The 11,276-nt window shown below is 42.0% G+C and overlaps 1 protein-coding gene across 1 annotated transcript; it reads right to left on the bottom strand.

Moving 5' to 3' along the window:
- Positions 1-980: 980 nt before the first annotated feature.
- Positions 981-4,056, bottom strand: LOC139576369 (interleukin-1 beta). Its single transcript, XM_071402414.1, has 6 exons — positions 3,947-4,056; positions 3,617-3,665; positions 3,280-3,481; positions 2,476-2,655; positions 2,103-2,239; positions 981-1,651 (listed from the first exon to the last, which is right to left on the bottom strand). The coding sequence occupies exons 2-6, from the start codon at positions 3,647-3,649 to the stop codon at positions 1,424-1,426; spliced, it is 780 nt and encodes a 259-aa protein (XP_071258515.1). The 5' UTR covers positions 3,650-3,665; positions 3,947-4,056; the 3' UTR covers positions 981-1,423.
- Between the last annotated feature and the right edge of the window lie 7,220 nt (positions 4,057-11,276).

The raw sequence follows: 11,276 nt of genomic DNA, 5'->3' as shown, positions 1-11,276 counted from the left end.
CTGGCAAAGGGTGCCTTTGTAAGGTCAAGAGTAAAATGGATTGAAGAGGGGGAAAGAAACACTAGTTACTTTTTTGCACTTGAAAAGAGAAACTACAAAAGAAAATCTATAACTGCACTCAACATTAACAATGTTTTATGCAAAGATCCCATAACAATATCATTTGTAAATTCATTTTGTGAAACCTTTACAGCTCTCAATTTCAGGAAGATGGTTGTGAAATCTACATTTTCCACATTCAGAATTATGTCTCTGTAATTGAGGATGATTTCCACTCAGTTTGTGATTCACCTGTGTCAATTGAAGATATTAGAGAGGCTCTGAATTCCATGACTTTCCGTCCTGAAGATCACTGATGTCATGATTTGACCTTGTATTTTTCAGAGTTCCCAGGTGTCTAGAAAGCACCATAATTCTAAATATATGGCTCTGACCACATATGTTATGGTGCTTTCAAGACAACTGGGAAATCTGGAGAAAAACAAGGTCATGACATCCATGCTCTTCAGGTCGGAATATTGGCGCTCTAGAAAGATGACAGTTTCCAACTTGGAATTCCGAGTTTATCCCAGTTGGAGCTCATTTTTTTCAGAGTTCCCAATTGTCTGGAATTCACTGAAGTCAGAAGTCGTAGATTTCCCAGTTGCAACTTGTTTTGATTGGATATTATAGCAATCTGTCAGTCGATGATGTAGCACTCAACCATTCATTGGTTATTGTGTCACATCGCCTTTGCTGTGGAATGCAGCCATAAGTATGGTTCTATATCTATGGGTATGCCCAGAGCCATATATAACATTTTCTTAATATATGGCCCCTGGTACTCCTACTAAAGTTATGAATTTATAGAAAATTCATTAACATAGTTTATCACTACTATGATTTATGTACATTTGTCATCTTTTTTTATTGGTGTGTTGTGGTTCTGTTATTTGGTCTCCCAATGACCATGTTATTACAGTACCATGAGAGTGAATATATATATTTCTATTTGTTTATTAAAAAGAGCACATAAGAATTTTTTATGTTTGCATGTATCAATGAATATGTGCAACATCAACAGAGCCAAATAAATACATTGATAAATAAGTATAAATTACTGAATTAGAGATATATTAATAAATAGTAGAACAATAATGACTTAGTTTTCATTTTAAGCATATTTTGATTATATCAGGGGCACTTACCACAATGTTGACCACGTCAATACACCCCAATGGTAACATGCTGTACTCAGTACATACTCTAAACCTCATGAAGTTCTTGTCTTACAAGCAATACACTTAAATCTGTTCATGTGCGTGCACCCACAGTGGCAACCCAGTCCTGATCACAGAGGCCCAATAGAATCACATGAATTGTAGAGGATCTCTATTGGAGGCCTTGGCCTGATTGGTGTTGTGTCACAGTGTTTGCGGCCATCTTAGTTGTGGCGCTGGATGGTGAAGGTGGTGAGGCGGTTGGGGGCTGCCTTCTGACACATGTCCACCGGTTTGGTGTCCTGCTGCATGTCCGTGCTGATGAACCAGTTCCTGAACCCGGCAGACTCCAAGGTACTGATGTCAACCCCGGTGTTCCGTCTGTAGAAAAGGAAACGCACCATGTCGCTCTCCTGGCTGATGGACTTCAGCTGCTCCTTGTCCGCAACCTCCTGAGGAGAGAGAGAGAGGATCAGGAGTTAAACTCAATATTAAAGGTCACCACCAGGAGTGAATATAAATGTTTCTCTGTCTATTGGTTTGAGGATGTGGCTGTTGGAACAAAAACCTGTCCACACTGTGGCTCCCCAGTACCAGGGTTGGCCACACCTCGCCTAGCTATCGAGTCTTATTTAACTACAATGCAACTGTTTCCTACATTCCACATGTAGTAGTATGGGGTGCCATTTGTAAGGCTGAACGGTCTATTTTTGCAGGCACTTTTCCCCAAAATGTAGTTCTGTTTATTCAGAAGTAGTAGTATTAACTCAGTAGTATTTATCCAGTCATAGCATTATTCAGTAGTAGTATTATGCATTATTATTATTATTCAGTTCTAGTATTATTAATTCAGTAGTAGTTTTCATTCAATAATAGTATTCATTTAGTAGTCGTGGTATTTACCTCTAGGTGCAGGGTGGGCCTGCCTCCCGATTTGGAGCAGGACAGGTAGAGATTGGATCCCTTTATGCCTAGGGCTACAGGTCTGGCTTCAGTCTCAATGGGGACGGGCTTGACGTATGTTGACAGGTTCAAATGCACTGGGACAGAGGAGAAGAGAGTCAGTCAGCATCATTCATCAGAACTCAACTGTGAATTAAAATCATCTTATTTAATTAGTTCATATATTTTGCATGTGATAAGGCCACACAGAGGGCCAAAAATGATTACAGACAGCTGTGATAAATCTGAAGTACCCAAATGGGCCACTAGATGTCTTGTGATATATTACATCAAATTCTTGAAATTTGGGACTGCGCCTCAGTTGTTAACATACCTTTGTGGTAGCTGCTGCCTCCCTGGAGCATCATGGCGTGCAGCTCCATAGCCTCATTCATCAGGACCCAGCACTTGTTCTCAGAGTCAGTGACGCTACACTCATACTGTGATTTACTGCTGAACCCTGCTCCCCTCCTGCTCGCTGGGGGCGCCGACTCCAACTCCAACACTATATGTTCTGGTGAGAAGAGAGAAAAGGATGTAGGAGATGAGTGAATGGTTGTATGAATACACTTGATTGAGCTCCCGAGTTGCGCAGCGGTCTAGGGCACTGCATCTCAGTGCTAGAGGCGTCACTATAGACACCCTGGTTCGATTCCAGGCTGCATCTCAACCGGCCGTGATTGGGAGTCCCATAGAGCGGCGCACAATTCGTCCAGGTTTGGCCAGTGTAGGCCGTCATTGTAAATAACAAATGTTCTAAACTGACTTGCCTAGTTGAATAAAGGTTAAATGTAAAAAATGCTAATTTAATTCCATCCCTACTGGTCTATGGGCTCTGTTAAGATATCCACACTACAGTAGCATACCACTTTTAATGAAGCAATGAGTTGGGCATGCATTTTAAATGGTATTCTATAGTGTGAACTTTGGAACATAGCCCAGTGGTGATAGCTAATGGTATTGTAGTGGTACACATTGGAAATCCCTTTAGGGGTAGCCTGGTCCCAGATCTGTTTGTGCTGTCTTGCCAACTCCTATGGTCATTGTCATACCAAACAGTACAAACAGATCAGGGATCAGGCTAGCCCCTTAGGGTGCTCCTCCAATCCAGTCCATTGTCTTTGACTTTGCTCCCTACCTTCCACAGCACTATCCAGCAAGAAGTTGAGCAGGTCCTTGTCTTTGAACTCGGTTCCCATGGTAACCCCCTCACCACCCTTTAACCTCTCCATGGCGATGATGAGGTTGGCAATGTGGCGCATGGTGATGGGGTGATGGGATACCTCCAGATCCAGACCCTGAGGCAGCTTGGAGCTCCATGCTGCACTTTCAGAGGTGTTCTGCACAGGACACAGACAGGGGAGGAGGAAATATTACATTATATGTTGTTTAACAGTTCCTGTATAATTACATTTGAATGTTTTATGTCCAACTGTTGTGGGTATGTATTGTCCTTGTAGGAGCTGGGGACTCACCTTTATTAAACTGTAGTTTGACTCAAATTCCATGTCTGTGTTGTTAGATCTGGAAAATAAAAGCATCAGTTTGTAAAGCTCTGTACTGTCTAATAGATTGGCATCATGCTTAGTCAGAAGATGCTGAAGAGTTGAAAGCTCATTCAGATCTGATGTAAACAGTAAATACATATACAGTTCAGTCTAAATAAACCTTTTAAATATGTGTTATTACTAACACTATATAGCAATAAATAATGCTACCACAATTAGCAGTATAATACATGGACATCAATACAGTATAAGTATTATTGCAAACATGAGTAAAGACAGAATATAAAGTTAATTTACCTTGATGAGTTGTTTGTAGTTTGTAGGTAGGTAGCAGTGTCTTCTATTCAGTCCTTAGTTCTTGTGAATCCTAAGTTGTTCTCTGAACCAATGTTTTCTGACTACATGTTGTGAGCTGTATGTCTTATATAATACACCCTGGGCACACACTAGGAATTTCCCTCTACACACAGGAGGAAGTGGGATGGTTTTACCAGACCAGCTAGCACATTGTATTGTTTAAAGGGACAATCCGCAGTTCAAACAATAAATAAAGCGTTTTCCCGCCCCTATTTCAGTAAAAAGCTGAGGAATGGGGCTGGAGAAATGTAACCACTCTCAAATTCAGAGGCAGAGCTATGAATGCAATGACTGACCATCCACAATATAAAAAAATACAGTTTTAACCATGTTTTGAAGCTATATAGTGTTTGTTTAAATGTTCTGTTTACAAACATTGTAGTTAAACAAGCTATATTTTGTGTTCTGATGGGGTACTATAGATATCCTGAAATATGCTCATGAGGCATTTATAAATTCAAGAATCAATGGGTATGCTTAAATGTCATTCATTTATTCCAAATGCAACATCTTCACTCCTGAACGCAACATCTGCAGATTGCCCCTTTAATGATGTTGGTGATGAAATACTGGACTCGCAACAGTTTGACGTACAGTATTGCACTCAAATGTTTAATTCTGGCTTGTGTACATGCTCGTTACTGACGTGCCACTTATTGTATTGATTTATCTTCTTCTGGTTGATGTCATGTGCCTGTTTGTCTGATACTGATGTGTTGAGGCTGCTGTCTTGCTCCAGGTCTCTCAAAGAAATATGTTTTTTAACTCAACGGGACTAACCTGGTTGATAGAGTAAGTGCATTGTAATAGTGCCAATATACTTTATTAAAGACATTTGTGTGTTTTCATGACTTCAAATCTCAATATAACTAAATGAATAGAAGATAAAGCATTTTTCATGTCAACACTAAGTAAAATTAAGCAAATTTACACCTGACTTTATAATAAAACGTATTATAATACTACCTTACATTATAATTTTTCTTGTAAATTACTTTTCATACATTACGGTTAAAGTGGAAAGAATGGTCTATAGTTGAAATTACTGTGGTATCATATGTTGTTGTTTTTCCCTACTCAATTTAGTTACGTCCACTGACTAACTGTAAATATATGTAGCTCTGGATAAAAGCCTCTTCTAAATACAAAAAATGTCATGTATATGTAAATACAAATACAATATTTACTGTATGTTTAAATCCATCTTCCTAAAGGCCTAGGAAACTAAACTTCAAGCATTTCCAAAGTTGTCTGAGGTCCTAAAAATAAATGGAGAGTAGGCTTAATCCTGTTGTTCCCTCAGGTGAAATAATATAAGTTTTTGTTCTATTCTATAATTTCCTAATCTTGTCATTTCTGATTATGTCAGACATGCTTAAATTTAATGAATTTTCAGATGTGAGTAAATTCCTCAATCCCGGCTCATCATATTGTGAAGTAACAAGGGACTTCCTCTACTATTTCCCCACTTCCTGAAGTACTGTAGTTGTCACGAGAGGTTAGAACATAGACCACAATCTGCCAGGACAACAGACAGACAGAATCTTGGACTGTGTCCAGCTACCTACTACCATATTAGCCTATCTTGCCAGTCATTGTTAGAACCCATTGGGTGAATCTCCCAAATTCACTAAAATATCAGGATTTTTTGTATAATATCTAAACTCCCTATGGAAACATGCTCAATCTGGTCAATAGGTTCAATAATATGCCACAAAACGAGTATTCTTCTAATGTATTGTGTTTGGCTCACTAACGTTTCACCTGTATAGAATAACCGTTGAACATAACGAAGAAAGTTGTGTAACAGTATATCGATCCTTATCACCCCTGTAGGCTGTATGAAACCTATGGGATTGGAATGTTGACTAATTCACAGAAACCTACCAAGGTATAACTATCTGGCATGTGTCTGAAATTGCTCCCTATTCCCTATATAGTAGACTACTTTTGACCAGATAAGTAAAATATGGACCCTGGTATAAAGTAGTGAACTATATAGAGAATTGGGTTACTTTCCAGACACAGACTGTGTCTTTGTGGTTATGGATATCACAAAACCGGTTTACCAACGGATTTCCCAGTGACTCAGCATGTTTAGAAAGCTGTCGAGGATTTCTCAAGATGATATATGACACCCCCCACTTCTGCTTTTAAATTCTTTGAATTTCACTTACAGATTCACACTCATGGTATAGGTTTAGGCCTACGCCATTTCTGACCACAAAAACTAAAATATCACCATTTATTGTCACACAATGCCACCTCATTCGTGTTTGAAATAAAATAGAATGTCTTTTTTATTTGACTGGCTTAAATACAGTTGAAGTCGGAAGTTTACATACACCTTAGCGATGTACATTTATACTCAGTTTTTCACAATTCCTGACATTTAATCCTTGTAAAAAATTCCCCGTCTTAGGCCAGTTAGGATCACCACTTTATTTTAAGAATGTGAAATGTCAGAATAATAGTAAAGAGAATTATTTATTTCAGCTTGTATTTCTTTCATCACATTCCCAGTGGGTCAGAAGTTTACACACACTCAATTAGTATTTGGTAGCATTGCCTTTAAATTGTTTAAACATGTTTTGGGTAGCCTTCCACAAGCTTCCCACAATAAGTTGGGTGAATTTTGGCACATTCCTCCTGACAGAACTGGTGTAACTGAGTCAGGTTTGTAGGCCTCCTTGCTCGCACACGCTTTTTCAGTTCTGCCCACACATTTTCTATAGGATGGAGGTCAGGGCTTTGTGATGGCCACTCCAATACCTTGACTTGGTTGTCCTTAAGCCATTTTGCCACAACTGTGGAAGTAGGCTTGGGGTCATTGTCCATTTGGAAGACCCATTTGCAACTAAGCTTTAACTTCCTGACTGATGTCTTGAGATGTTGCTTCAATATATCCACATAATTTTCCTCCCTCATGATGCCATCTATTTTGTGAAGTGCACCAGTCCCTCCTGGAGCAAAGCACCCCCACAACATGATGCTGCCACCCCCGTGCTTCACGGTTGGGATGGTGTTCTTCAGCTTGCAAGCCTCCCCCTTTTTCCTCCAAACATAACGATGGTCATTATGGCCAAACTGTTCTATTTTTGTTTCATCAGACCAGAGGACATTTCTCCAAAAAGTACGATCTTTGTCCCCATGTGCAGTTGCAAACCGTAGTCTGGCTTTTTTATGGCGGTTTTGGAGCAGTAGCTTCTTCCTTGCTGAGCGGCCTTTCAGGTTATGTTGATATATGACTCATTTTAATGTGGATATAGATACCTTTTTACCTGTTTCCTCCAGCATCTTCACAGGGTCCTTTGCTGTTGTTCTGGGATTGATTTACACTTATCGCACCAAAGTACATTCATCTCTAGGAGACAGAACGCGCCTCTTTCCTGAGTGGTATGATGGCTGCGTGGTCCCATGGTGTTTATACTTGCGTACTATTGTTTGTACAGATGAATGTGGTACCGTCAGGCATTTGGAAATTGCTCCCAAGGATGAACCAGACTTGTGGAGGTCTACAATTTTATTTCTGAGGTCTTGGCGGATTTCTTTTGATTTTCCCATGATGTCAAGCAAAGAGGCACTGAGTTTGAAGGTCGGCCTTGAAATACATCCACAGGTACACCTCCAGTTGACTCAAATGATGTCAATTAGGCTATCAGAAGCTTCTAAAGCCATGACATCATTTTCTGGAATCAGACAGACATTGCCATCGTAATCCAAGGGTGCTCTCTTGGGGTTCCACACCATCCTAGGTAAACTACAGCTCACTGCTCTCCGACCAGGACTCTCATCCACAAAAGGGAGGCTTTGTAAAGACCCACACAAACACAATGAGGCTTCAGGCACCCACGTTACTATAAAAAAAGTAAGTTGTCTATGTAGACAGTTGTCTATGTAGACAGAAACAGCATTCTACACAGAATCGCATCTTCTTCTTGGTCGCTGTGTCGAACACATGCTTCTGAAGGGCAAACGAGGTGCTGCAGGAGCTACATGTTGTCCCAAAGTGAAGAACCTTCCACTCATAGCCGTCAGAGAAATCATCACGGATTAGGTCTCGCCACAGAAACCGTAGAAGAGGCTGATCTTCGGGTAGCAGGCAGACTTGATGGAACATCCCCTTTATGTCACTGCTGATGGCCAAAGAGTTCCGGATACGGAGAAGGACTCCAAGCAGAGTAGCTCCCAAGGTAGATCCGGGAAAGAGTTGTTCGTTCAAGCTCTTGCCACCAATATCTGAAACACTCTGTTGCATCTACCGGCAGCACATTGTCGAGGGCCACGTTCAGTCTTGTAAACTCTCTTGGGTCTTCATTGATGAAGTTGGGGATGGTAGGAGTTGGTACCTGGTAGGCGCGCTCCCGGCTGGGTGGAGAAGGTGTGCGGTAGGGGACAGGTGAGTGCCAATGGCGATCAGGTGAGTAGGCCCAGCGGCAATGGTCAGGCGAATAGTTGCAGCGGCAACGGTCAGGTGAGGGCTGACGACAACAGTCACGTGAGTAATCGTAGCAGCAACAGTCAGGCGTGGGCTGACAATGGCAATCAGTTGAGGGTTTACAATGGTAATCAGGCGTAGGCTGACCGTACTCCTCAGGTGAGTAGTCCCAGCGGCATCGGTCAGGTCAGTAGTCGTGGCGGCTACAGTCAGGTGTGAGCTGATGGTGGCGATGAGGTGTAGGCTGACCGTAGCGGTCCAGTGAGTAGTCACGGCGGCGACGGTCAGGTGTGGGCTGACGATGACGATCAGGTGTAGGCTGACCACAATGGTTAGGTTTTGACTGACATTGTCAATCATGTGAATTCAGCCCTCTAGGTGGCGCTATTGGACTACCATTTCTGCAATGAGAAGACGACCGGTCTCGCTGGTGCGTTGGCTCACAACGGCGAGGGGTTGACTGAGTAGATGATGACGATGATGATGACTGGTCTGAGAAGGAGAGCCCTCTGATCCTAAGGTTTTCAATGAGCTACTCTAACTTATCGTGCTGCCTTTGTGACTGCAGTTTACCTTCTCTGGTTGTCACCAGCTGTGCCCGCTCAGGCTGACTTTGATGATGACAATCTCTAGTTGAGGTCCGCCTGCTATGGGGGGCTGGTGAGTTGGCAACCGATGAAGGTGATGCTCCATCTTCACTGTTGCAGGTCAGCCTGGGTAATGACTTGAACGGTTGGGGACCCATTGAAGCGGACGAATTTAGCTCTTCCGATAGCTCCAGTATCTCCAGTGTCAACTTCTCAGTTTCCTCTTCTATCAGCTTCAGGCACGTTAAGACTGTTCTGGAAGAAGAACTGGTTTCTCTCTCATCTTGTACAGGAGGGTAGCTGCTGATGTTCTTGTTGTCCCTCGTTGTAGTGGTGTGTTGTTGTGTGTGGTGTCTGCCTTGTCTCGTAGCTTACCTCATAGTCGACCAGACGATGTGTGGGGCGACGGTTGACCACAATTCCAAAATTCTAACGGTTGACCACAACTGCATCTGGCTCGAATGTGTTGTTTAGGAATTCGAAGGACCAATAAGAAGGGATAAAAACGTAGGTGCTGGTCCGTTCACAACATGAGGAAGCAGTAGTTTCAGTTCAAGGGTTTAATGAAGATTCACACATACACATACACCACCACTCTCTCTTATAATAATTGTGGTTCTGTAAAGAATATAGGAGAACTTAGGGTATGGGAAAAATATAACTATTTGCATGTCAACAAACTAAACAGGCTATGTGGACCCAAACACATGTTAGATGCACAAAGAAACAATAGAGCAATGTAGAAATATATACACATTATAAATTATCATGAGCATGAGCGATCTACAACCGAAAATTGCCTGGCACCACCGACAAATGCAAACAAATGCTAATAAGCATACTAAAAAGTAATGCATTCCGGATGACAATGCTAATGTTAATGCTAATGCTAGCGGGAGAACGAGCGCTAGCTAGCTAGCAAGTTTAACACAAATGGTACATACAGTGCATTCGAAAAGTATTCAGACCCCTTCCCCTTTTCCACATTTTGTTACATTACAGCCTTATTCTAAAATTGATCAAATTATTTTTTCCCCTCATCAATCTACACCATACCCCATAATGACAAAGCAAAAACTGTTTTTTTTGTGTTTTTACAAATGTATAAAAAAAAACGAACTATTACATTTACATAAGTATTCAGACCCTTTACTCAGTACTTTGTTGAAGCACCTTTGGCAGCGATTACAGCCTCGAGTCTTCTTGTGTATGACGCTACAAGCTTGACACACCTGTATTCGGGGAGTTTCTCCCATTCCTCTCTGAAGATCCTCTCAAGCTCTGTCAGGTTGGATGGGGAGGCGTTGCTGCACAGCTAATGGGTTCAAGTCCGGCCTCATTCAGAGATTTGTCCCTTAGCCACTCCTGCGTTGTCTTGGCTATGTGCTTAGGGTTGTTGTCCTGTTGGAAGGTTAACCTTCGCCCACGTCTGAGCGCTTTGTAGCAGGTTTTCATCAAGGGTCTCTCTGTACTTTGCTCCGTTCATCTTTGCCTCGATCCTGACTAGCCTCCCAGTCCTTGACAATAAAAAACATCCCCACAGCATGATGCTGCCACCACCTTGCTTCACCGTAGGGATGGTGCCAGGTTTCCTCCAGATGTGACGCTTGGCATTCAGGCCAAAGAGTTCAATCTTGATTTCATCAGACCAGAGAATCTTCTTTCTCATGGTCTGAGAGTCTTTAGGTGCCTTTTGGCAAACTACAAGCGGGCTGTCAAATCAAATCCAATTTTATTGGTCACATACACATGGTTAGCAGATGTTAATGCGAAGGTTTTAATTGTCACCGTGGGTACAACATCACCGATGCACTTGCTAATAAACTCGCTCACCGAATCAGCGTATGTTGTTGTCTGAGGTAATCCGGAACATATCCCAGTCCACGTGATCAAATCAATCTTGAAAAGTGGAATCAGATTGGTCGGACCAGCGTTGAACAGACCTGAGCACGGGCGTTTCCTGTTTATAGGCAGGAAGCAACATAATGGAGTTGTTGTCAGATTTGCCGAAAGGAGGGCGAGGGAGGGCTTTGTATGCGTCGTGCAAGTTAGAGTAGCAATGATCCAGAATTTTGCAAGCCCGGGTCGCGCATTCGATATGCTGATAAAATTTAGGGAGCCTTGTTTTCAGATTAGCCTTGTTAAAATCCCCAGCTACAATAAATGCAGTCTCAGGATATGTGGTTTGCAGTTTACATAGAGTCCAATGAAGTTATTTCAGGGCCGTCGAGGTGTCTGCTTGGGG

Source organism: Salvelinus alpinus, chromosome 5 (genome assembly GCF_045679555.1).
Source record: "Salvelinus alpinus chromosome 5, SLU_Salpinus.1, whole genome shotgun sequence".
Lineage (NCBI taxonomy): Eukaryota > Metazoa > Chordata > Actinopteri > Salmoniformes > Salmonidae > Salvelinus > Salvelinus alpinus.
The sequence above is the reverse complement of the archived record's forward strand: the minus strand, read 5'-3'. Positions and strand labels throughout refer to the sequence as shown.